General features: G+C 62.2%; 2 protein-coding genes across 3 annotated transcripts; one reads left to right on the top strand and one right to left on the bottom strand.

Moving 5' to 3' along the window:
• Window positions 1-4,276: 4,276 nt before the first annotated feature.
• On the bottom strand, window positions 4,277-8,088 carry RTP5 (receptor transporter protein 5 (putative)). The gene is made up of 2 exons (XM_039228645.1): window positions 7,900-8,088; window positions 4,277-6,111 (listed from the first exon to the last, which is right to left on the bottom strand). The coding sequence occupies exons 1-2, from the start codon at window positions 8,049-8,051 to the stop codon at window positions 4,602-4,604; spliced, it is 1,662 nt and encodes a 553-aa protein (XP_039084576.1). The 5' UTR covers window positions 8,052-8,088; the 3' UTR covers window positions 4,277-4,601.
• A 7,118-nt stretch (window positions 8,089-15,206) lies between these two features.
• PDCD1 (programmed cell death 1) lies at window positions 15,207-24,730 on the top strand. 2 transcript variants are annotated; one of them, XM_039228650.1, is made up of 5 exons: window positions 15,207-15,314; window positions 22,186-22,545; window positions 22,945-23,106; window positions 23,970-24,004; window positions 24,288-24,730. In XM_039228650.1, exons 1-5 carry the CDS (start codon window positions 15,239-15,241, stop codon window positions 24,489-24,491), a joined length of 837 nt encoding a protein of 278 aa, XP_039084581.1. In that variant the 5' UTR covers window positions 15,207-15,238; the 3' UTR covers window positions 24,492-24,730. The 2 variants fall into 2 exon arrangements, with proteins under 2 accessions (XP_039084581.1, XP_039084582.1); XM_039228651.1 differs by having other exon boundaries at window positions 24,291-24,730.
• Window positions 24,731-25,637: the final 907 nt, after the last annotated feature.

Genomic DNA, 25,637 nt, shown 5'->3' on the forward strand with positions numbered 1-25,637 from the left:
GGGGGAGGGTCCTTGGTCGTCAAGGAGAAGTCAGAATCCCACGCAGGCAGAATAACAGAGGCAGCGGAGCCCGCGGGGGTGTGGGGGGAGGGTGGATAGTGGACCCCGCGGGATAGGGGGCGGACAGCAGAGCCCTCCAGGGGTGGGGGGTATAGTGGAGCCTCCCAGGGAGGGAGGGGGGATAGCGGAGCCCGCAGCGGAGGGATCAGCTGTTCCTCACATAAATCATGTTCCGTATAGAATTATATTGACTTTGAAAGACCACAGAAAATCCCGTTTCGTCGTGATCTAAGGATCATAATACTGCAGGGAGGCATAGACCGGACGCCCCGGTGCCACCGGGAATCAGGGAGAAGGAGCAGTTCCTGAACCCTGCGTTTCTGGGACTTAGAATGTTTCCTATCACTTTCCTAGTGAAAATGGAGGGGGCGGTTCAGAACACAAGCGCTAAGTGTGTGGTTCTTGTGGGCAGCAGGCCCACCCCATCCCTGGTGCTGGGAGGGAGACCTACGCCCTGGCTCTCACCCCACATTCACCTAACCCCTTTGTGATTACAATGGTAGAAACTTCCAAAAATTTCTGGAAAGCAATGCCAGACTACACTTGCTGATGAGAACAGCTGGACTATAGGATAGATGTGTTTTCTAATCAAAATCAACAAAGTATCCTCTGACTTTTCAACTCAGAGGAAAGAAGGTAGAAAAGCATTTCAGATGGGACAGTTCAAAATCAGGATTCCAGCTGATACAGTTTGCAGAGTGGGGTCCCAGCCGCCTACTCAGGGCCTCAGGCAAGGGCACCTGGTACCTGCAGGAAGCCACGGGGCAGGCTGTGCTGGGGCTGATGGTGCTGGGGCTGCTCGCAGGAAGAGGGTCTGGGAAAGTGCCCACCCACCACCTGTGTCCCAGCGCAGGGCAGGGACTAACCGGGTCTCCCTGGTGCACCCCCCCTGCGTCTCCTTCACATCCCCTCCGCACACACCCTTGCTCCTCCCCCAGCTTGAGAAGCTCACGTCACTGTGTGCTTACTCCCGGGCCCGCAGGAAGTGTGACTCATTCCTTCACTAGAACATTTACCAAAAATCAGGAAATTGTTCACACTTTGAGACCCCCTAGCTCTGGCTGAACTAACAGTACTTGCATTTAAAATGTGTCTGCCTTAGGTTCTCTTCGCAGTATTCAGTGTCTCTATTATCGATTAAGTTCCCAAAAATAGTTATTGCTACATCATACTGAATTAGGCCCAACCTGGTCATTCATGCTGTACAAGAGACAGGTGTGGAATTGGGTACAGGCTCAAGTACAGGGTCAGGAACAGGCTCAGGTGTAAATTCAGGTGCAGATTCAGGTGTGGGCCAGGTGTGAGCTCAGGTGTGGGCCAAGTGTGAGCGCAGGTGTGGGTCAGGTGTGGGCTCAGGTGTGGGTCAGTTGTGAACTCAGGTGCAGGCTCAGGTGCAGATTCAGGTGTGGGTCAGGTGTGAGCTGAGGTGTGGGCCAGGTGCGGGCTCCGGTGCGGATTCAGGTGTGTGCTCAGGTGTGGGTCAGGTATGAGTCAGGTGTGAGCTCAGGTGTGGATGCAGGTGTATGCTCAGGTGTGGGTCAGGTATGGGTCAGGTGTGAGTCAGGAAAGAGTTCAGGCGTGGGATCAGGTGTGACCTCAGGTACAGACTCAGGTGTGGGCTGTCCTAGATTTGAACCCCAGGCTTGCCCTTGGCATTTTAGCTGGTGTCTGTGAGCCTGCAGCCTCCCGTGGTTATGAAGGTGAACAGGCAGGAGCTGGAGTGCCCAGGTGCCCATCTGTCACAGAGCAAGTGCACACAGTGCATTTGCTCTCTGTCTTATTAATGAAACTTAATTCTTAATGAATTAATTATTAACGATTTAATGAAATTTAGCTATTCATAAAGACCAATGTTAATGATGTCGATGATAGATGGAGTTTTCTGGGTTTTAACAAAACCATCTGATTAAACAGAAACAATTAAACAGCTGCCATCAGGGGCGCCTGGGTGGCTCAGTCGGTTGAGCTCAGGTCATGATCTCACCGTTTTTTGGTTTCAAGCCCCACGTGGGGCTCTGTGCTGACAGCCCAGAGCCTGGAGCCTGCTTCGGGTTCTGTCTCCCTCTCCCTCTGCCCCTTTCCCGCTCACACTCTGTCTCTCTCCCTGTCTCAAAAGTAAATAAACATTAAAAATTTTTAATAAAATTTAAAAAAATAATAAACAGCGGCCATCAGTCGCTCCATCGCGGGGCTGCGCGTCCCGCCAGCGGCCACACGAGGGCGCCGCAGGACAGTGCGAGCAGCCAGAGGTTGGAGGCGGGGCCGGAGAAGGGGAGGGGGCGGGGGGTGGGGGCCCCTGGGCTGGAGGAGGGGCTGGGGAAGGTCGGAAGGGGCGGAGGTTGGAAAAGGCGTTGCGGGCTGGAAGCAGTGGCCTGGGTCTGAAGGAATGGGCGGGACTAGGGGGTAGAGCTGGAGGCGGGGAGGGGGAGGCGGGGAGGGCGGGGGGAAGGCTGGGGAGGAGGCGGGGAATCGAGAGGGGGGAACTGAACGAATCCATCTTGGGAACTAGGGGCTGGAGGAGAGCCAGGGGCACTGGGAGAAGGGGTCAGGGGCTGGAGGAGGGGACGGGCTGGGGGGGGGCTGGGGGCGGGTCCGGTTTAAGGGTCAGGGGCTGGAGAAGGGGCCAGGTCTGGAAAAGATGGGGGCTGGAGAATGGGGAGGGGTTAGGGGCATCCTAGGGCCTGGGGGCTGGAGGAAGGGTCTCAGAGCTGGAGAAGGGGGCGGGGATGGAGAGGGCCCAGCGCAGGCAGACCCTCACCTCCTTACCCCCACCAGGGCTCCCTTGGTGGGATGGGGCGGGACTGGCTTCCATCCCTCAGTCAGAAGAGACCCCAGTCAGAAGTTAAGCTCCCCCCCAGGGCGGCCCTGGTGGGCAGGGTCCCTGAGCTGAGAGATGCCACACCGGGGCTCCCCACCACCACACTAGTGGGGCAGGAGGGTTTCCAGCAGCTGTCCCGAAGGGACGCTGACCGGGACAGGGTCTCATCCGGCCCTGGGGCCCCCGAGACTGTGGACAGAATGTCCCTGGAGAAAGTCCAGCTGCAGGCCCCACGTGGGCACTGCTACCCCCCAAACACCCATTTCCAAGGAGGCCAGGGAGCTGGTCAAGGACTCCTGTGTGGGGACAGGACAGGGAGCTGGCCGGTGGCGGGCCTCCCTAATCAGATACCCAGGCAGGTCTGCACACCCAGTGTAGATGGGACACTCTCTCCTGGTGTAGACAGCACCCTGAGCTGGGTCCTGCCCTTCCAGTGAGGGTCTCACCCGGTGTAGACAGGGACTTGGAGGGTCTGTGTTTCGGTCTGCCCTGGCTCCTGTTCAGGCTGGCTGACGGCTGCAGACCTAGTGTCCTATACAGGCTTGGCCTTCAGTGCAGCGTGGAACCTTCCAGGCTTGCTGGTATTTGAAGCCTCACCTGCACATCTTCCATCCCAGCCAACAGTGTCGGTGCAGGAGCGCCCCCTCTCCCTGTGCCTCCCCACACACACACCTGTGGGATCCGGGTCTGGCCAGAGGGCAACTGGGCAGAGCCCTGGACCAAGGTTTCCATACACTCATCCCACACACACAAGGCAAGGCTTCCCCAGACCCTCTCATCCCCGGCTTCCCAAGTCTCAGAACTGTAGACAACCCCCCAACCTCCTGGGGCCCTGGGCCCTGCCTAGAGAAGGATGGCATGGGGGCCTGGCACGGTGCTCACGCCGCCACCTGGCTGGGGACCTCACAGCCCAATGCCCCTGCCCCTTAGACGCGGGCCTGTGGCCTGAAGATGGGAATCCAGAGTGTGGCTGGCGGGGGTTCTGGTGGGGACAGCCCTTCTCCCACCACAGCAGTGCCGTCATGTACAGGGTGCTGGGGCAGGGGGCGGGGCAGGGGGCACCTTCAGTACAGATGCCTTCTGGGGGATCACCAGCCACAGCTCAAGGGGACTTTCGTCTTTCCCCAGAGCGGGGGGAGTGTGGCAGGTGACCCGCTCTGGCAGAGTCCCGGGGGTCCACACAGGAACTTGGCTTGTGCGCGGCCACGGCCCTGTGCCCAGGGGGTGGACTGGTGTGGGTGACCCGCCCCAGCACACCTGGCCAGGAGTCCCAAAGCCGTCAGGGGAGAAGGTGCTGGGCCCCACCTGGCCCCTGCAGGGGCGTGCCCACCAAACCCTCCCGCCTCGAAACCCACTCCTGGGTGCTGGCTCCCACGGAGCCACGAGCAGTGTGGGGGGTTTTCCTTTTAACTTTTATTTTATTGGATTGTAACACTCACACAGACAAGCGCCTAGAGCACATGTGGGCAGCTTGGCAGACAATCATGGTGTGGACATCCACGAAGCCACGACTCATGTCAAGGACAGAACACACACAGAAGCGTGAAGCGGAGGGGAGAGTGCGGACAGCCCTCAGAGGCCTTGGCTCAGGGAGGGCAGGGTGGGGGTCAGGAGCCTGGGGGTGCGGGCAGGGGTCCCGTTGCTCTGCGGCCCTGGGTGGCCCTGCTGGAGGAGCACGGGGGCGGGGGGGAGCCGAGGGGGGTTGTCGGCCTCACCCTGGCCGTCAGGGGCTGAACTTGTACAGGTACATAATCCACAGGATGCAGACGGTCATGGACACCCAGATCCACACTTCCTCGTAGGGGTCGAAGCGGGGCCTGCAGCAGCTGTCCTCACAGCACGGGTCCTCCTCCCAGCCGGGCTCGGAGCAGGGCTTGCCCAGCCTGGCCGGCGGCCGCCTCCTCTTCTGGTGCGGGCCGCGGGGGGCCAGGCCACTCCTCGGGGAGGCGCCTGAGCCGGAGCCAGAGACCAAGTGCTTTATGATGTTGAAGACGGAGAAGGGGATGGTGACGGAGCCCTCGCTGATGGTGACAGGCTTGCGGGCATGGGGCCCCTGCAGGGGCTCCCGGCCTGCGACAGCGGGACCGTGGCCCCCGCCCTCCTTCTCTTTGCCTCGGGTGATGCTGGTGGAAGCACCCTTGCCTTTGCCTTCGTCAGTAAAGATGAAGGGGAAGGTGACAGAGCCGTCGATGAAGGGGAAGGAGTCCTCCTGTATGATGATGTCGGCCAAAGACGTGGGGAAGGTGACGGAGCCCTCTCCGTCATCCGTGAGGCCGATGATGTAGGACACCGGCGTCGGGCTGCGCCCAGCCGCGCGGGGGCCGCTGTTGCAGGGGCCGGCGCCCTGGCCCAGGTTGGTGTCAGTGGGGCGGGGGATGGAGCCCCGGCCTTTGAAGATGAAGCCTTTGAGCTGGAAGGGCTTGGTGCTGTTGAGGAGGAGGCCGCGGCCGTGGAAGACGGGGCACCTGATGCTCACCGGGAGGCCTCTGCCCTTGGGCGTGGAGGTGGGACTGGTGGGCAGGTGGATGGAGCCCTTGCCAATGACAAGCGGCCCACGGGGGTCTGCCTCTGGGAGGGGGCCCCCCCGGGGGCCAACACCACCCTTGGCATCAGCGCCGGGCCCCCTGTCCCCTCCCGCATCCACAAGGGAGAAAGGGACTGTGACTATGTCATCATCTTGGTTGAAGAAGTTGCTGCTCTCGGAAATGGGGTTCCTGATGAAGTCGGACACGGAGAGGGGGATGCTGATGGAGTTGGGGGTGTAGCCCCGGGCGCGGTCCACCACCGGCCCGCTGCCAAGGGTGAGCAGCTGCCGGCCGGCGGCCGCGGTGGCCAGACCCTCACCCCCGTACAAGGTGTACCTGCCCTTGATGGTGCTGGGGCTCTTGACCTCGGGGCCCCAGGCTGGGTCCGGGGGCTTCTGGAAGAAGCAAACCCCCAGGTCACAGGCCTCACAGCGCTCGCCGAAGCAGATCTCGGGGCACTGGTCTGCGCTGACGCTCTCCCCGTAGCACTTCTGCAGGATGAACAGGACTAGCTTGTTGAGGAAGAGCCGGACGTTGAGGAGACTCGCCTGGCAGGCCCCCTGCGAGCCGGGCGGACACAGCCTGCAGCGCTGGCCCCAGAGCCGCATCTTCACCAGCCCCAGCCGGCTGGCCTCGTCGAACCACACGTGGAAGAGGATGTGCACGTGAGCCGAGGACCAGCCCCACTGGCAGCGGCCGCACTGGAGCCTGCAGGACAGGGACACGCCCTGAGCCCCTTCTGTGAAGGGACACCAGGCGGCGCCCACCCCTTGCCTGCAGCCCATACTCTGAAAAGCCAAAAAGCAGACTTCTTTCCATCAGTCTGGCCTGAAAACTAAACACCGGCTCAGGGGTGGAGCCCAGCCTGACAGCCCTGAGCTGCGTTCCCTGTTCTGCTGCGTTTCTGTGTCAGACTCAGGCTCAGCTGCAGACTCAGGCTCAGCTGCCCTGAGGACATGTCACCAGGAGCAAAGCAGCCCTGTGGGCACCCGGTGGGGGTGGGGGGAGCAGCCCTGTGGGCACCCGGTGGGGGTGGGGGAGCAGCCCTGTGGGCACCCGGTGGGGGTGGGGGGAGCAGCCCTGTGGGCACCCGGTGGGGGTGGAGGGAGTACCCTTCTTGGCACCTGGTGGTGGTGAGGGGGAGCATCTGCTCTGGCTCAGCTGTGTATAGAAATGTGGGGAGGCCTTGAAGGGAAGAGCCCCATCCCAGAGGAGAGGAGGTGACAAGGAAATAAAGTCAGGGTGGGGGGGATCTCTGGAGAGCTGGGAGGGGCTGGGGGCTCCCAGCAGGACAGGGAGGGAGCCCCTTGGGCTGGTCCAGTCTGGCTCTAAACACATGATCAGGAAAGCTGGGCACGAGCCCTCCTGGGGCTGAGGAAGGTGCTGGTCTGGGGTCTCTCCGGCCACATGCCCCAGGGCCAGGCAGGTGGGCCCCCTCTCCCAGATCCTCAGGTCCCCGACGAGTGACCACACACAGAGCATCTCCCAGGCAGCGCAGTCACTGGTGAGGATGGGCTACGTGAGCACGGGCCACGGCAGCCCACAGCCACAGGTGGCTGGGGAGCACCCACACTTCCAACTTCATTTCAGTGGAATCATCATGCACGTCAAGGGCATGTGGCCAGCGCTGCTATGCTGTAGGATGTGGGGCTGTGCTATGTGACCATGCTGGTATCTCTGCACGGAAGCTGAAAACCAACTAAATGGTGTTTGTGACCCTCAACCACCAGTTGAAGGCGTCTTCCGCGTGGCCATGGGACAGTAATGTCCAACACCATAGAGAGCCAGCTGGCCACCAGACACCTGGCCCCAGGGCTTCCAGATGCTGTGTCAAAGCGTGGCTGGCCACAGAGTCCCACTGGTGAGCTGAGAAGCCCCCTCTCCCACTGAACCCTGTCCCTGCAGGCCTGGCCCATCCCCACTGCCATCATCATGACAAGGAGTGGGGTTGGCACCCTGACCCCCACAACACTGGGCTCCCGGCCTGGCCCCTGCTTGGTCCGCAGCCCTGGCCGGACACAGCCCCCCCACCTCGGCCCCTTCGGTCATGGCCACGACTCCGTCTCCTATCTTTCAGGCCCCTTTGCAGGGAGAGGTGTGACCACAGCCACCTATCAGTGCTGCCGTGGAAACCAGGAGACGCTGCAGTGACCAAATATGCCTTCCACGCGTAGGTGGCCGCGTCACACCACCAGCATCACCCCCATCTGCAGGGCCCCGACTGGGGTGGCCAGGACTGCCCAGCATGCCGGCACTGAAAGTGACGGAACAGAGGCTGTCCCCCAGCACCCCCACTGCCTGGAAGGGAGGACGTGCTCTGGACGCACCTACCTGTTGGGGCCAAGAGCAGGCTGGATGCGTGCCCCTCTCCCCTGCCCACAGGGCCAGGGCCGCAGCCGGCCCAGCCTCTGGACTCACAGCCGACCAAGGGCGATGCCTACACCGCTTCTGCCCTTTACCCCCCAGCACCCGCAGGAAACCCCGCCCTCAGCGCACCTGGAAAGCCCCCTTAGCCGGTACTGAAAACCACCGCTCTCCATGTGCCCCGACGCCAGGTTCTCCTCAGGCAGCAGCTCCCAGGTGTCCTGGGGTTTCCTCTTGGCCATCAGCTGGGCCAAGGTGCTGGCCCACACGTCCACCCCCTCCATGCTGGCGCCAGGCTCCGCAGTGCAGTCTGCCGGCTCACGCTCCGAGGAAGCCCCGGGAGCCCACAGCCCGCACCCTCACCAGCCAATCGCTGTCCTGACAGCCGGCCAGTCTCCATGGCAACCGGGTCTGTGTCTGAGGAATGAGAAACAGGCCTTTTTTCTTGTCCTCTTGAACATTTTTTATTACGCAGCAATAAATTTTCATTTCAGAAAAAACTAGAAACAGACAGATAAACGGGAAAAAACACAACACAATGAAATCGTACATCATCCCTGTGGTGCTGATGCTCACGCGTGTCCATGCGCACACATGTGTCAATTTTCATATCTATTTTTCATGAACAGGAAATCATACTAAACATATCATCGAGCGGCATGGCCTCTTTACTCCACGACATATGGCAGCCGGCGGTCCATACTCCTCCTGGTGTAAACGCAGGACTCTCGTGGTTGCGCTCCGACTGCGAGCCCCGGCCCCACCCTGCCTGGGCTCATTCTTTGCCATCAGAAGCAAGGCTGTGAGGAACTTTATGGAACATGTATCGTTGTAAATTTTCCCATGGTTTCTTTTTTCAAACTTTTACTGGCTAGAAACGTAAAACATGTAGGTAAAAAATGGCTGAAATGTAATGCTTCACAAGCTGTTATAAAACCTAGCGTGGCACCTCCCAAACTCTACGCACGCTCCTCCCGCAGAGGCTCGGCCAGCCAGGCTGGGGACCCTGTGCGGCTCTGCCACCTGAGACGTTTCCTTGGGCCACTTTGAGCTTTCTGTCACGGGGCGCCTGCGGGACACGCACTGTGCGCGTGTGTCTGGGCCTCCACCCTCTGCCCGGGCAGATGGGAGCATCACCCATCCAAGCCGCCTTCGTGCACACGGACGTGCTGTGTGCGCTGTGGCCCCCAGATGAGGGTCACAGCACCAGCCAGACATCCATCCTCAGGACCACTTCTGCCCCTTCGGTGAGCAGGCTCCGTGGGCCTTTCCCACCAGCCTGTCCCCGGTCCCTGGGCCTCCCCGACTCGGACCGCCAGCCTCTCGCTGGTCCCTGCTCTCCGCCCCCACTGTGAGTGTGCCGTTTCAACCCTCCCTTCCCAGCCCTCGGAGTTCCGATGCTGCCCTCTGGTCCCGTTGCATTGTGGGTGGCCCGAGAAGCCCCACCGTGTGACTTGAGCCAACACCCTCAGAGGGTAGAGTAAGCCTCATGCCTTGTGGTGGCCTGAACTCTGTGTTTCCCTGACCTGTGCACAGAACAAGTTTCTCCCTTCTCAACAGCTTCTCAATAGTTGATGTCTGTATTGTATTTTGCATTTCTCCTTGCAGCAAAGGCAAGGAAATTATTGGGACACACTTCTGGGAAGGCTCCGTAATACAGGACCAGTTAGCTGGGGGAAGACCTACTCCCACGTTCCCACCGTCCCCGGCGTCTCTTCATCGATTCAGAGATGATGACCAGCACTCCTGCAGCCCCCCTAGACCATGAGGTGACTTTCCGATGGAGCCATGTGCGGAAGAAGCAGAAAGGGAGCACTCTGGATCTGACAGTTGCTGTCACCATGTCACTTCAGGGCTGCCGGCCTCTGGATTTATCATTCACGGCAGAAGTTCATGCCCAGATGCCACTGTTATCTTAGGGCGCTGGTTTCTGGGCTTTCTTGGTTATCACGCAGATAATCTCAGCAATTCTAACTGACATGCAGCTGGGGCTGCACTGTGTGCAGGTGGGCACATGGGTCCCGGCCACGTTCTGCACAGGTTCGAGAGGATGGCTGTAGCCCTGGTCCCCACAGCGCTTTTCCTCTGCACGGGGCCCGTGCGGGCCCAGCGGCCCTGACTACTCTGTACTATCTGGGCACAGAGCCGGCCACAGCTTCCTCACCTCCAGAGACTACAACCTGCCTGAGTTCAGGGAAAAGTTTCAGTATCATGACTGACCACTACAACTCAAAAATAATCTTTATGGTTAAGAAACTTCCCTAAACTTCTTCCTTAAACCTGCTCAAATGGCCTCAGCGGCCACCCCAGGGAAACCACCTCCACATACCTGGTTATCTGTCCCCCCAAACCCACGAACTGAGCTCTCTGAAGAAGCTGCTCACACAGCAGCTAAGGAGCTAGTTGGCCATAAACACCCCCCTTCTTTAGCAGAGGGGTGATGGGTAAGATGGAGTGTGTGCACATTGATGACTCCTGAGGGGTGGGCCGTGACCCTGAGGCCGGCCCGCACCCCTGCGTGGACACGGGTCCCTCCAAGGACAGGCTCTAGGAGGCCCCTGCCCCACCCTCTGCCCGGAGCCCGCTGTTCTGTGCCTGGCCCCACCCCCGAGGCATCGAGGACTCCAGGATGGGAGGGTGTTGTCCGGGGCGACCAGGTACCATTTCCACGCTGCTGCCCCTGCCTGACAGAGACAGTGCACCCCTCTCCCCCACGGACCCTCTCTTTCTGGCTCACACCCACCTGCCTGGCACTCATCTCCTTCAGCTTTCGGAGAGGGTGGCTGGAAGGCAGGGGTGGCCCCCAGGTGGCGTGTCTGAAAGCAGACTTCCAGGGAGCCCTGAGGGGGTGGATCTCAGAGCTCAGAACATCTGCCCACTCTTGGCCTGGGCATAGCCTGGGCAGGGTCCCCCCAAAGCCACTCACTGCGATGCTGGACCAGAGAAGCACCAGTTTTGGGATGGGACAGCACTGCAAAGGAGTCTGAGCTGGAGGCCAGCCGGCCGACTGGACGCTGCTCTATCGGCAGGCCCCACCTTGTGTGTCTGGGAGGAGAGGGGCTGAGAGACGGTCGGGTGGCAGTGAGCCCGCTGGGCTCGCCCTGCCTTCCTCTGAACCTCAGCAGAAGTCGTACAGCTCCAGAGACTCGGACGCCGGCACAGCCCCCAGCCCCAGGCACGCAGGCAGGCGGGCGTCCTGGGCTGCAGGCAGGGGGCAGCGTCTGCCCCGACGGGCTCTTCCCAGCGCTCCCCAAGTTTCTCGCTCTGGGGTCCACCCAGCTGCTGCCAGGCAGGGGCCTGCAAGGAGCAAAGACTAACACCAGGCAATGAAGGGGCAGACCAGGGGCATGGGAGCCAACGAGGCCGCGCACCATGTGGCTGGCACGTTGGCCACAGACATCTTTGCTATGAGCGCATTTGCCAAAACCAATCGGCCATATGGTGATTTTGTGAAGAAAACAAAATAACTGGCTTGTTAGTTTGGTTTGACAGTGCGATTTCCTCAAACAGTAGCAGGTTTCATTTCTCCATTGAAAGAGGCAGGTGCCTGCAGGGTGGGGGAGGGGGCCCCTTCCTTGTCCACGTCCACGGTGTGGGCAGCCAGCAAGGAGCCTGAGCAGGGCCCACCGACAGAGGCCAGGGACGTGTGCACATGACACATGTATCACACACGTGTGCGAGCACACACCACACACAGCTGCACATGAACCAACACACACACACACACACAAGCACATTTGGAAATGTATGATACAAGTTCACGTTCAAACAATGAACAGCATTCTAGAAAGTTGAGAAAGTTAAGGGGACTTGGAAATCTCTAGGGACCCTGCTCCCTTAACCAACATCTGGCTCCCTTTATCCTTGAGTGTAGTAAATGGTGTAGTATTGTATTCAAATTTTTAAAATTTGGTTTTTTTAAATTGCGCAACTAAATTAGGTGCTCTTTTTTAACTTCTGGGAAATGCTTCAACAACAGGATAGAACAGAAAGTTTTTATTTGCAAACACTATTAACCATTTCCTGTTCCAACCTCAGAGGTCGTGGTGAATCTGCCCTGCGTCCAGGCTGGGTGACATCACCCCAGCCTCCTTCACAGGCGGTTTCGGGATGATCCTTCTTCCTGTGTTTTACCATAAATGGAAACCTCCCTGTGACCGGGCCGCTGGCTCGGGAAAGTGCGGGGGGATCCCCTCTCCCCCACTTTCCACCGTGCTGGCTCCTGTTCCGGCTCCCCGCCCGCCCGCACATGCTTGGTGTCACCGCTGGGCACCTTGGAAACTAGAGCCCCTCTCCTCACAGGGTGGGGGGCACCCCCAGAACCAGACCCTGAAGCACACGGCGGCAGTGGGGCAGGAGCAGCCGCAGGGCAGTGGGCACGCGGTGCCCAGACCCGCGGTGGGCAGCCCGTGCGGGACGGAGCCTGGCGGTCTCCCAGCACAGGCCACGTCCTCCTCAGGGAAGGGCCGAACAGTGCGGCGGGTGTGAGACACGCACGCACAGGGATGCGGACGGGTCCTGCCACGTGGAGCCCGTCCCAGCGGGCCACACCCCAGACCCACCCCCACTCTCTGAGTGCAGGGTGACGGCTGTCCCTCGGCTGCAGTGCAGCACTGCCCACCACACACAGGATCGCCCCACGAGTAAGCTGCACCGTGTCAGCATCCTGGGTGTGACAACACACGGTACTTGTGCAAAATGTCATCCTCAGGACAGCCCAAGCCACATACGCAGCGCCGGCAAGAGAATCTAGATCACCCAGTGACCACACAGAGCCCCCTCTTCCCTGGACACCTCTGACCTGGGGGTCCTGGGTCGTCCCTGATGCCTGCCTACTGGAGAGGGTCCGGAGGTGGGGGAAGGGAGCTGGCAGCCCCGCCTGGGACCCGGCTGGGACTTCCCAAACCTGAAGGGACACCGGGCAGGGAGAGGAAGGCCAGCCAGCAGGGGACGCCGGAAGGGGAGAGATGGAGACCCTGACCTTCCCCTTCCCGCCAGCCAGGGAGCCTGTCCTGTCCCTAATGAAAGATGGTGAAGGAAGGGGACACTGTGTGTCACAGGGACACTGTGACAGGGACAGTATATGACAGGAACACTGTGACGGGGACACTGTGTGTGAGGGTGACAGTGTGTGTGATGGGGACACTGTGTGTACAGGGACAGTGTGTGTGAGAGGGACAGTGTATGTGAAGGAGACACTATGTATGATGGGGACACTGTGACTGGGACACTGTGTGACGGGAACAGGGTGTGTAACAGGGACACCGTGATGGGGTGTGTATGACGGGGATATTGTGTGTGACAGGGACAGTGTGTTTGGGGGGACAGCACGTGTTGGGGGAGAGTGTGCTGACAGGTGGGGGGAGCTCCCCTTGGGACTACAGCACCCCAACAGTCCCCTCCGCCACCTGTCCCAGCCTCCTCCGCTGGCTCCCCTGGGCTGGCCACCCCCTCCTCCGGGCCTTCACAGTCTCTGTGTCCCCCTCTGCCTCCATATCGCCCCTGCCGACCCAGTCCCCCCAGGGTCCAAGTGCCCCCCTCAGCCTGTCCGGTGGGCCCTGCACACAGCACCCCCAGCCGTGGGAAGGAGGGGTAGGAGGCTAGAAGGGAGGAGGAAGGAGGCGACGGAGAGGGGACAGAGGGTGCAGGGCAAGGAGGGGCACCATGCACCCCTACGTGCTCTGGCGGCCTGCTCTAGACGTGCAACCAAGTTCCTCCAGCTGGAATGACAGCCCATGTGGCGGGGTGCAGGGGGCTCCCCAGGGGCAACCCCCCAGAACGCCCCACCAGGCAGGCCCCCCAGCCCCAGGCCCCACGGGGCATCATGTCCCCCAGCGCGAGGCTCAGGACAGCCGCCCACAGGGCCGGAGCCTTGCTGGGTGCCTGGCCGCCTTTAACCTGACCTGACCCATGTCCCCGGCCCCCGGCCGAATGTCTGCCATCTGAGGGGAGGCCACGAGGCAGGTGTGCAGGGTGACCCCTGCCCACGAAGGGTGCCCACGAGGGGTGTCCCCCAGGCCAGCTCCTAAACCATCTGGCAGCTTCCGGCGGGCCACAAGCCTCGCGCCCAGCCTGGCCAGCAGGGCCCCGCCCGCCACACCGCCTCCGCGGCTCTGGGAGTGGCCCTTTGTTCAGCCCCGAAGCCTCCTCTGCTGCCAACGCCTGCAGACACGTCTCTGATGCTCTTTTTCCACCGCCAGTGTCTTTAATGCCTTCCCTTCCCCGCGAGCCTTTGCGCCGCTGGAGCGGCCGCAGCTGCCAGGCGGCCCCTGCCTTGTCACTCCGCTGCGAGACCCACGCACCCCGCCGCCGAGTCAGCAGTTTCCGTTCCCGCGCCCCACTCGTCACCGGCCAACATGAGAGCACAGGCCAGGAAACCAGCAGACACACTTCCAGACCCCACGTCCCTGGGCCCCCAGGACCACCTGCCCCCCAGGGGGGCTGTGTTACAGGCTGAGTCCCCAGTACTGGGTGTCCTCAAGACACTGAGGGGTAGATGACCCCAGGGCCGCTGCGGAAGGACCCTGGACCCTGCCTGGCTGCAGCCCCTGAAGCTGGGCGTGTGGCCCCAGGCCGGGGGGCAAACCCGGGCAGGGGAGACCCCAGTCCCTGACCCAGGACTGGAGGGGAGGCATCTCAGGTGGGATCCTGCGGACCCTCGGCTGCCCTGGTGAGGTGGCCTTGCAGCCCGGGGGAAGGGGTGAGCCCTTGGCCGAGGGAGCCCCTGCCCCTAAACCCTTCCCCTAACCCTGACCCCTGACCCCTGCCTCTCCCCTACCCCCTGCCCTAACCCCCTGCCCCTCACCTCTCCCCCTGCCCCTAAACCCTGCCCCTGCCCCTCCCCCTGCTCCCTCCCCCTGTCCCCTGCCCCCCCCCCCCCCCCCCCCCCCCCCCCCCCCCCCCCCCCCCCCCCCCCCCCCCCCCCCCCCCCCCCCCCCCCCCCCCGCAGCAGTGGCAAAATATGGTGGGTCCAACTCAGGAGGAAACAAGGTGCGCCTGGGGCTGACCCCACCCTTCACTGCAGAGCCGGACTGAGCCCAGACAACCGGCCGGGGGAGGGAGGACACAGGGCCCTACAGCCTCAGCAGCCTCAGCGGAAGGAGCAACAACGAACAAAGGGACAAAAGCTGGTGCTCGGAGGAGACCCCACGCGGGGAGAGGGGGGGCAGGGGGCCGCCTCCTCCGTCAGCCTCTCTCTTCCTTTATTTCTGTGCCTCCGCAGCTGTGTCTCTGCCCTCTCATTTCTATCTCTCCCCCCATCTCCCTCTCCCGCCCCCTCCTTGGTCTCTGTCTCTCTGTCCTTCTCGCTCTCAGGCTCCCCTCCAATCTCCACCCACGTGGAGGAGGAGGAAGAGGGGGCAGGGTTGGGGCGGGTCCCTCCTCCTAACCTGGGACAGTTTCCTTTCCGCTGACACCTCTACCAGAGCCGTGGAGGAAGAGATTACCCAGCCAGGCGGCTGCCACTCCGGCCATGGGGACCCCACGGGCACCCTGGCCTCTCGTCTGGGCCGTGCTGCAGCTGGGCTGGTGGCCAGGATGGCTCCTAGGTACGTGGGTCAGGGTCAGGTGACGCGGGGTCAGGGGGAAAACGCTCCTGCCCTTCAGGCAGATGAGGAGGGGGCTGTGGTGGGGCCAGGCCCCAGAGGCCCAGCACTGGCCCTGGCCTGGGTGCTGTGTGGCTTTGGGCAGGTGAAGGGCCCTCTCTGGGCTCCAGCTCCTTCCCTGCCCGCCTCACCTGGTGGTGAGTCTGATCCTCGCCTGTAAGCAGGCAGGAACGTCCCAGCTCTTCCTGGGAGTCCCATGGGATGTGGGGCGGCCGGGCCGGCCCCTCTGTGTAGGATGATAGACTGGGCCGCCCAGAGACCCAGTCCTCAGCCCGGCTGCCTCGTGTTCTCCTGGGGGTGGGACCAGCCTCCCAGGGGAAGGACTCTCCCTGTGAGGTCCCCGGCTGGACGGCCCAGGGACACTTCTCTAATTCTATCCGAGGTGTGACCGTCCAGGTGAAGACTGCTCACCTCTCCAGCCCCCTGCCATGACCTGGAGTCTCTGGACGAAATCCTTGGGTGTGCAGCTCGTGGGCACGGCTGGGGGGCGTCTGCGGCGCTCTGTCAAGGAGGCCCTGGCCCCCGGCCCCCTCGCGGGGGTTGTCTGTGGGGCAGGCCCTGCGGGCCCCAGTCAGAGCCTGCTGGTCGGGGAGGGGGGCCCGGCTGCCCTCGTCCTCCAAGGAAGGAGCCTTTCCTCTGGGCCTCACTGGGCTCAGAGGTGTGACGGCCCCCAGGGCTCCCGGGGCTGCCCATCCTAGAGTGCTGATGCCCCTCCGGGGACTGCTTGGCAATGCAGGAGTCACCCTGCATTTCCTCCTCTGCTGGCCTGGCTCTCAGGATCAGCGGAGCGAACTCAGAGCTGAGGCTGGTGGTCCAAGGGCCTATGGCCAAAAGGTGCCCCGTGGGGGCTTTCGGGGAGCCTGGGGAACAGGGGCCGAGGGGCGGGTGTCATCCCAGCAGGCAGGGGAAGAAAGTGTAGTCAGGCCACGACTCAGCCCTGGTGGCCAGCTTCCCCCGGGACCCCTCCCCAGAGGATAGAACGCAGCCCAGCTGCCTCGGTCTCCCTGCGTCGGCGCTGAGCACCCCACACTGACGGAACCGCGGGCCAGGCGCCCCCCAGCTCTCCCAGCCGACTCCGGCACTCCTGGCTGCAGGGCCCTTTGCTTCCACGCCGTCTCTTTCCCTCCCTGGTTTATCCGCTGTTTATCGCTTCAGTCATTCCCGTGTGTGTCCACCCCACTCCCCAGCTCTTCATGTGCATTTGATGAAATATCCCAAACCCAGCAGTTGGCTGAGCCCTGGCCTAGTGGATGGGGTTGGGGGGTGGTGGTGAGGAAGGCGCAGGCTGTGAGCGGCAGGCTCCAGCCAGTATCATGGACGAGGCACCCGCCGCTGGGGGCGAGAACTGAATCAGATCGTTGATGCAAACTGTCCGGCACAGCCCATGATAGTGCCTTTTGATGCCAGATTTCTCTTATTTATTTTTTTTTAATTTTTTAATGTTTTATTTATTTCTGAGAGAGAGAGAGTGAGCAGGGGAGGGTCAGAAAGAGAGGGAGACACAGAATCCGAAACAGACTCCAGGCTCTGAGCTGTCAGCACAGAGCCCGACGCGGGGCTCAAACCCATAAACCGTGAGATCATGACCTGAGCTGAAGTCGGATGCTTAACCCACTGAGCCCCCCAGGTGCCCCTCTTATTTATTTTTCCACTTACAATTTTGAGAAATGTCTGAAACAGACAGCAAAGCCACAAAAGCACGGGCAGCAGACACCCTTTACCCAGAGTCACCAGCTGACAATATTGGCACATTTGCTTCTGTGTTAATTTGCTAGGCCGGCTGAACCGAAACAACCAACCCCAGGGCACTGCCAGTTATTGCCTGGCACCCCTGGGGCTGCGGGTCCCAGAGTAGGTGTGAGCAGGGCCAGTCCCCTCTGAGCGTGAGGGAGAGTCCATCTCTGGCTTCCCCGGCTTCTGGGGTTTGCTGGAAGTCCTTGGGGTTTCTTAGCTTGTGGGCACATCACCTCGTCTCCACTCCAGCTTCACAGGGAGCTGTCCCTGTGTGTTCGTGTCCAAACGTCCCCCTTCTTAGAAGGACACCAGTCATGTTGGAGGAGGGACTCATGGGCTCCAGTTATCTTAATTAATTACATCTATAATGACCTATTTCCAAATAAGGTCACATTCTGCAGTGCTGAGGACGAGGACTTCAACACACGCCCTGGGGGGCACAGTTGAGCCCACGGCGCTCTCTGAGATGTCTGGCTTCTCCCGGGAGGGTAGCTCTGACCGCAGCCCAGATGCGCCTGCACCCCAGCCCAGCCCTGGTGGCAGCGCTGTCTCTACCCTCGGCTTCTTCTGACTCGGGGCCCAGCTCCCTCTGCCCTGCCAGCGCTGCCTTGCCGTGTGTGTGTGTGTGTGTGTGTGTGTGTGTGTGTGTGTGTGGTGTGTGTGTATCAAATCTCGATTTTATTTTAGATATGGAAAGCCTTAGAATTAGGAATATTTTACTGAGGTACGATGATCGCATCATATTAAGTTCAGGTGCACAATGAAATGATCCGTGGCCTGTATATACCGTAAGACAACAGCCTCGATGCGTCCACCAGCATCTGTCCCCACACACGGTCACAAAGTGCTTCTCTTGTGACGAGAACTTCCCATTCACTCCCGGAGCTCCTGCGCACGTGCGACCCGGCAGTGCCAATCGCCACCGTGCCACGCAGCTCAGCGCCCTGACCCGCTCCTTCTGGGACTGCGAGTTTCTGCTTGTTGACCCCCTTCACCCAATTTGCCAGCACATCCCTCCCCGTCTCGGGCAGCCACCAATCGGTTCCCCACGTCAGTGAGCTCGGGTTTTGTTTTATTTTGCTTTCTGTTTTTAGATCCCACACGCAAACAATGTCCTACGGTGTTTGCTTTCTCCGACTCTTTCCCGTAGCCTCACACTCTCCAGCTTATCCACGTGGTCACAAATGGCGACGTTTCGTTCTTTACTGCTGAGCAACACTCGCTGCGAACGCTGCACACCTTCCTTATCCGTCGTCCGCGGGCTGCTTCCATACTCGGGCCGCTGGTGGAGAGGCGCGCAGATCTTTTTAAAGGAGCCTTTTTGTTCTCTGTGGAACAGAGAAGAGGAATTCCTGGGTCGTAGGGTAGTTCTATTTTTAGTTTCTTGAGGCCCCTCCACACTGTCCCCCAGGGTGGCTGCACCAGTGTGCACTCCCAGCAACAGTGCAGAAGCCTTCCTCCTGCTCAGCATCCTCACCAGCTCCTGTTTCCTGGGTTGTTAATTTTAGCCACTCTGACAGGTGGGAGGTGGTGTCTCATCGAGTTTAGATTTGTGTTTCCCTGACGCTGAGTGACGCGGAGTATCTTTTCATGTGTCTGTGATGTCTCTGTATCTTTTACGGAAAAGCGTCTGTTTAGGTCTTCTGCCCACTTTTTTAATTGGATTGTTTGGGGGTGTTGCTCTTGAATTACATGAGTTTTTACATATTTGGGATATTATCAGATATGTGATTTGCAAATACTCTCTCCCACCCTGCATATGGACTTTCCACTGTGTTGATGGTTTTCTTTGCTGTGCAGATGCTTTTTACTTGGAAGAGGCCGCATTTGTTTGTTTTCACTTTTGCTGAGGGCAGAAAGGGGCATCCGTGAGGGTCCAAACCAGGGGTTCAGGCACGTGCCCCCCGGGTACGTCTGACACCTGTTTGTGGGTGATCACAGGCAAGTTAGTATCTCCTTGCAGTGCCTTTCGGGGACCCCACAGCAAGGAGGCCAAGGCACCCTCTCTGTCCTGACGAGTAAGAAGCTTAAGGAGGTGGCTGGAGCCCTGGTGGCCCACTAGGTGACACTTCTAACACCACAGGCGGTCCTGCCTAAACCCAGTGCCAGCCGAGGGTGTGAAACGTGTGGCCTGTGAGCCTCTGTGGGCGCCCGACACACGGCCTGGCCCGCGATGCTGGGCCCCGGCCTGGGGTCTCTGCCTCCCCACCCTGCCGGCCACAGTGCTCTCTCCCCTCTCCAAACATCTTATTATCCAATATAAAGCAAATAGACAACATTTTAGTGTTTAAGCTCAAACAGAAGATTCGCAGAGGTTGGTACCGTTGGGAAAGAGGGGTGTCCCATCCACCGTACTCAGAAGTGAGCTCTACTCTCGGCCCTTCTCTGGACGGAGTTTGGGTTGACTCCCAGGTGCCAGCTGGCTGTCACCCATGCTCCCTCTGGCCTGCTTCCCCTGGTGCTGCCCGGCTCCTGCTCCAGGGAGCCCATCTTTCTCCATCTGGACAGGCCCCTGAGCACCCGGCTGGGATTCCCCTGTGGCCCCGCATACCAGCCAAACCACCAGAGCCCTCGACAGTCATGCACCCTGTGACAAGGGGGCGGTCTCTCTGGAGCAGCCGACAGGCCCGCCCCTCCCGCCTTCCACAGGCCAGGTGGCACACAGCTGCTGTGAGGGTACGGGCGGGTGGGGCAGGCCTGGGGGAGGGGGCCTGCCCTGGGAAGGAGGCAGAGGAGAAGCAATGAGGCCAGCAGCACCCAGAGGAGTGGGAGGTTCCCAGGTGGAGAGCTGGCGGAGGCCGGGCCGGGGGGACAGGGCTCCGGGCAGCCCAGAGTCCTCTCCTCGCCATGTTCAGACCCTGCGAGGCCCACAAAGAGCCAATGAACAGACAAGTGGCCCAAACAGTGACAAGTTCAGGTCAGATGTGGGGCAGATGAGGGCCTGAACCAGAGTCCTCGAAGGGGCCCTGGGGGGCTTGCTGCCTTGGGGAGCCGGCACACCACGTGGACCCCCCAGGGCCCCTTCTCGGGCACCGTGGTCCCGGCAGGGCAGGGCTCTGTCCGGAGGCCTTGGTGGTGGTGTGGGTCTGGGAGGCCACAGAGCGGGGAGGCAGGTGCAGGCACGCCCCTGCCGGGAGCCGGGGAGACACGGAGCCGGGTGGGCCGCACGGTCACACGGTCTCGGTGCCCAGGCTGAGATGCCGCGGCTGCCTCCCGCCGAATCTCGCTCTACTTGCACTGTACGCATCCCCCTAATGTGTTCCGTGGATGGACGCGTGCCTCTTGGACAAGTGTGTATTGACGCCGCCGCGATCAGAAGTCCCGCCGTCCCGTGCTGGCCGTGCATGGCGAGCACGCATAGTCAGGACAGGAGAGGGGCTTGTCGCGGGCAGCCCTGGTGCTGCGTCGCCCCTGGGGAAGCCGGGCCAGGTCAAGGAGCAGACGGCCGGCTCCAGCAGGCAGCAGGCCTCCCTAGAGGAGGGGCCCCGCCCACACCAGCCACTCCCCCCAGGCCTGGCCCCCTCCTGGCCCGTGGGACAGGCCTTCTGCAGGTCCTCAGAGGTGCACCAGCCCCCCTCCACAGGGGCCAGGGGACCCCAGACTGGGGGACCTCCTGGCCCTGACACACAGGGTACCCACCCTCATGGCCACATGACAGCCCTGTCCTGCCATCAGTGGCCAAGAGAGACACCAGCTCACCAAGCCCCAGGGCTCCCGTGTAAAGGGACATGGGGGGTGCCTTGTGCGCCCTCCTGAGTGGGACCGTAGGCACACGGGATGCTGCAAGCACATCAGGGCCCACCCTGGTCTCAGCACCTCTGTGATCTCGCCCCACGTGAGGTACCCAGTGGGCACGTGCGGAAGAGTTCTTGTTACACGTGCCCTGACAGGGCTGGGTGGCCCCTGGTCCTGGGACCAGCCCTTTCTTCCTCGGAGCCACAGCCATGGAGCCCAGCCTCAGACACCCGTCCCCAGAGGCGGAGGGACCCTGGCTGAGGGTCTGAGTCCCTGTTGCTGCCAGGCAAGAACCGTTCAGAGGGGCAGCCACACAGTGTCATCTCAGGACTGGCATCTCTGGTCCTCGCAGCATCTGGGGAGCCGAGAGGTGGGGGACATGCTGGGTGGGCCAGGGAACGACCTCACCGGGAAGCGCCCAGGGTCTGCCTGTTCCCTCCCAGGCAAGCAGGCCTGGAGCAGGTGGCAGAGGGCCAGGAGGGGCCTGTGAGCTGGGGGCCAGGGGTCGGGGCAGGCGGCCGCAGACCCGGGGCTGGGGCTGGGGCTGGGCCCTCCCTCCCAGCCGTGCTCTCCCCATGTGTAACTGGGTCCTGGCGCCACCTCCCTGTGTGAGCTGACCCCAGGGAAGGGGGGCCAGCACGTGAGGATTTGGCCGTGGCTCCATCTCTGGGACCCCGGGAGCCTGTGACCGGTCCCTGTGTGGCCTTGACTCTGTATGGGTGCTGCTGGGGTGCCGCCTGGGCCCCAATGGAAGGGGCTTCTCCCTTCCATTGTGAGCACACGGGGTCACGTGCACTCCTGCAGGCACTGCGGACGTGTCAGAGTGTGAGTGTAAGTACAAGTGTGTGCGGCCTGCCCGTGCAGGGCATGGCGGTTTCCCCGGGCCGGTGCCTCAGCAGCCAGGGGTTCCTGCAAGGGCTTTTGTGGGGGGTGGGCCAGGACCCAGGACCATCAGGCGCCTCCATGGCAGTACATGTGGGGGGCGACGGCCCGGCCTCCCTCCGAGCTCCAGTCCCAGAGCCGCAGCAGAAGACACAGAGCCCCACTCGGCTCTGAGTTTGTCCAGAGACGACCGAAGGCTGGACCCTGAGCCTCCTGTGTTCGGAGTAGCCCCCGCTGGCCCTCCCGGCATCTCAGACACCCACCCCCTCCACCCTCAGGGCACACAGGACCAGGCCAGGCCCCCGATGGGCCAGCGGAGCTCAGAACGTGGGGGTTGGGCCCTTGGACACCAGTAGCCCCGAGTCAGCAGGGGAGGGGTGGGGGCTGGGGTGTGTGGAGGTGGAAGAGGAGGAGCTGCCCCCCGGCCCCCTCCTCACCACCTGGTCCTCTCCCCACCTCCCAGACTCCCCTGACAGGCCCTGGAGCCCCCTCACCTTCTCGCCGGCCCAGCTCACGGTGCTCGAGGGAGAGAACGCCACCTTCGTCTGCAGCCTCCCCGACGTACCTGAGAGCTTCGTGCTCAACTGGTACCGCATGAGCCCCCGCAACCAGACGGACAAGCTGGCCGCCTTCCAGGAGAACCACACCCAGCCCGGCAAGGACAGGCGCTTCCTCGTCACACGGCTGCCCAGCGGGCAGGACTTCCACATGACCATCCTCACTGCCCGGCTCAACGACAGCGGCGTCTACCTCTGCGGGGCCATCTACCTGCCCCCCAACACGCAGATCTATGAGAGTCTGCGTGCAGAGCTCACTGTGAAAGGTGCGGAGCCCAGGCAGCCAGGGGAGCCGGCCGGGGACGTGGGGCGCAGTGGCAGGGACGCCGGGGGCTGCCCTTCCGGCTCCGTCCCGCACCTGGGCCCACTGGGTACCCAAAGCACCCACACACCCACTGGTCCTTCAGAGACAGCAGGGTCTCAGCGGGGGCAGCAGGTGGCACTTGTCAGGACAGGGTGAGGCTCGGAAGCTCAGCAGCAGTGCAGCCTGGGCAAGGGTGGTCAGTGCAGGACCAGGAGCCAGGCCCCAGGGGCTGGGGAGAGGGCAGGGGAGGGCTGGGGAGGGCAGGGGAGGGCAGGGGAGGGCAGAAGAGAGGGCCGGGGAGGGTGCTGGGTCCCCTCCTCCCTGGCTCTCCTCAGTGAGTCTCTGTCCTTTGCCCCTCCAGAGAGGACCCTGGAGCCCCCCACGGAGAGCCCCAGCCCCCCACCCAGACTCACGGGCCAGGTGCAGGGGCTGGTCGTCAGCATCACAAGCGTGTTGGTGGGTGTCCTGCTGCTGCTGCTGCTGACCTGGGTGCTGGCCATGGCCTTCCCCCGGGCCACTCGAGGTGATGCCCCACCAAACCCCACTGCCATCTCCTGCAGACAGGGCCCCAGGCACTACCTGCAACCTCACCCACCAGGGACCCCCCACCCTCCCCGTCCTCCCCCCCCCCACCGCTCGCCAGTGCCCTCACAGTGAGGACCCCTCAAGGAGGGGCTAGGGGATGGAGCAGGCCTCCCAGGTTCCGGGGTCCCCTTTCCCTGGCACCTGCTCTAAGAAGGGGTCTGTGGGGAGGGGAGAGGAGAAAGGTAGCTGCCACGTTCACACAGAAAAGCAAGGAGAAGACCCCCCCAACAGGCGGAGCCACCTATGCTGGCTGCACCAAAGCCACCCCCAAACCTCAGGCCACACCTCAGCCCACAGGACACACTGAAAGTACTTCTAATAGCCACAGCCAGCCTGTGCCCCCCCCACCGTGTGCTGTATCAGCCAGGGACTGTGCCCCCCCATGTGCTGCACAGACCAGGGACTGTGCCCCCCCCTTGTGCTGTACAGACAGGGACTGTTCCCCCCCAACATGTGCTGCACAGGCCAGGGGATGGTGGTGGGTCTGGCACCTCTCACTGTCAGGGTTTGGAACCCAAGACAGCAGGTGCTGGCGTCAGGACCGTACCAGGGGTCCTACGTGGCCTCGAATCCAGACAACTCGCGGTCCAGGTTGGACCTTTGGTTGACGAGCAGGGACTCAGGGTCACTGTGTGGGGGGTGGGGTCAGCCAAACCAGCGGGCGAGGGAAAGGACACTGGGTCACCCCGGGATGGAAGGCGTGGTGCCCTCCCCAAGTCCCCAGGGACAGGGACCCTGGCAGCAACCCACATGCAGAGACCTGCCAGGTCTCCTCGGCTAACTCCGGAAGCTTTTTCACAGGTGCCTGTGCCTGCGGGAGCCAGGACGAGCCTCTGGTGAGTTCCCTTCCCTTTGCGCTGCCCTGGCGCCAGACCCCATACTGTGATGGGGGAGGGCTGGCTCCACCCCCGCCCCCCTCAGGGCTCACGGGGAAGGCTAGGAACCAGCTCCCTCAGGGAGTTTGAGGTCGGGACACCAGGCCCCAGGGAGGGTGATGGAGCACAGGCCCCGCCCGGCTTGCTCTGGCTTTGCGTTTGCACGTGTGCTGGTGCACCCACCCCCACCCCTCCCCGCATGTCTGCCATGTGGAGACCTGACTCCAGCCCTCTCTCTCGCCAGAAGGAGGGCCCCTCTGCAGCGCCCGTGTTCACCGTGGACTATGGAGAGCTGGATTTCCAGTGGCGAGAGAAGACGCCGGAGCCCTCGGCCCCCTGCGCCCCTGAACAGACGGAGTACGCCACTATCGTCTTCCCCAGCAGGCCGGGCTCCCCGGGCCCCCTGCCTCTGAGGCCTGAAGACAGACCCTGCCCTTGGCCCCTCTGACGGGCTTCCTCCGCTGGCCTTCATCCTTCAGAGCCTCTGCCAGGAGCACAGGCGGACCCTCCCCGGAGGAGCACCTGCGAGGAGGCGAAGGGGCTGCCGGCTCGGCTCTCCTCTCACTGCTCACGTGACCTAGGGGCGGGAGGTGTCACTGTCCCATGTGGCCGGGTGCAGGGGATTCAGGGTCTGAGCCAGCCCATCACTCCCCGGATCTGCTGCTCTGCGCCCCCCACACAAGTGCCTCCCTGGGGGGGCTGCCTAGTGCTGTGGCCTCCTGCTGAGGGGTCTCCCTGACCCACCACTGCCTCCCTGGGGAGCCTGGTGCCTGGAAGTCGGGGCACAGGGTCCCCGGTTGGGGACTCTGCCAGTGAGGTACCCCCACAGCTGGAGGGGCACTCGCATGGGGCCGGGGACCTGGTGCTCCTGCAGGCCTGGAAAAGAGGTCCTGGCGTGGGGAAGGGCAGGGCACCCATGGGCCACCCTCATGCACGGCCCAGCCCACCAGGCAGCCTGGGGGCAGGGGAGGTGGCAACAAGGGGAAGAGGCAGAGCTGGAGGCCTCCCAGACGGGCTGCCTGGGGACCCCCGGGAGTCGCCCTCCCCTCGGGGCCCGTGCATGGTGCTATTTACAGGGGTCTCTGGCCGGCCCCCCCCCTCAGGCCTACTGTCCAGGCAGGGGGACTGGCCACCCCGGCGTCAGGGGCTGTGTTGGGTTCCACACAGACCTCAGGGCCCCTTACCTTATTCTATTCTATTATAATTAAATAATGACGAAACCTTAAGAAAAGCCCGGGTTCTCTCCTGCTCTTGAGGTTGGGGGGGGGGGTCTTTCTTCCCAGGCCTGGCCCTCACCCGCCTGGCCGCACCTTCTCTGCCCCAGGAGCACACAGAGCCCTTGAGGCCCCATCTCTGTTCCCCTCACGTGCACCATGGGGTGCCAGCAGGTGGCCCCCTCGAGAAGTCTGTCCCCAGACCACCTCAGCCAGGCGGCTGTGTCTGTCTGCCCTGCAACAGCCCTCCCCACAAGCCCCTGCACCCGACCGTCCCTCCCAGGAAGCGTCAGTGCGCTGGGCCGGGGGCAGGTCAGGCTGCGAGTGCGCACAGCCCCAGCAGAGAAACACGGCCCTTCCCATACGTTCCATCCCCCAGG

Source organism: Hyaena hyaena, unplaced genomic scaffold, assembly GCF_003009895.1.
Source record: "Hyaena hyaena isolate Hyena2069 unplaced genomic scaffold, ASM300989v1 scaffold_31, whole genome shotgun sequence".
In the NCBI taxonomy this organism is placed as follows: domain Eukaryota; kingdom Metazoa; phylum Chordata; class Mammalia; order Carnivora; family Hyaenidae; genus Hyaena; species Hyaena hyaena.

Coding starts and splice junctions, on each gene's coding strand:
- PDCD1 (XM_039228650.1), top strand. CDS start 15,239: ATGGGGACCCCACGGGCACCCTGGCCTCTCGTCTGGGCCGTGCTGCAG. Junction 15,315..22,185: donor GTGGCCAGGATGGCTCCTAG/GTACGTGGGTCA, acceptor CCCACCTCCCAG/ACTCCCCTGACAGGCCCTGG. Junction 22,546..22,944: donor TGCAGAGCTCACTGTGAAAG/GTGCGGAGCCCA, acceptor TTGCCCCTCCAG/AGAGGACCCTGGAGCCCCCC.
- RTP5 (XM_039228645.1), bottom strand. CDS start 8,051: ATGGAGGGGGTGGACGTGTGGGCCAGCACCTTGGCCCAGCTGATGGCC. Junction 6,112..7,899: donor CGGCTAAGGGGGCTTTCCAG/GTGCGCTGAGGG, acceptor CCTGTCCTGCAG/GCTCCAGTGCGGCCGCTGCC.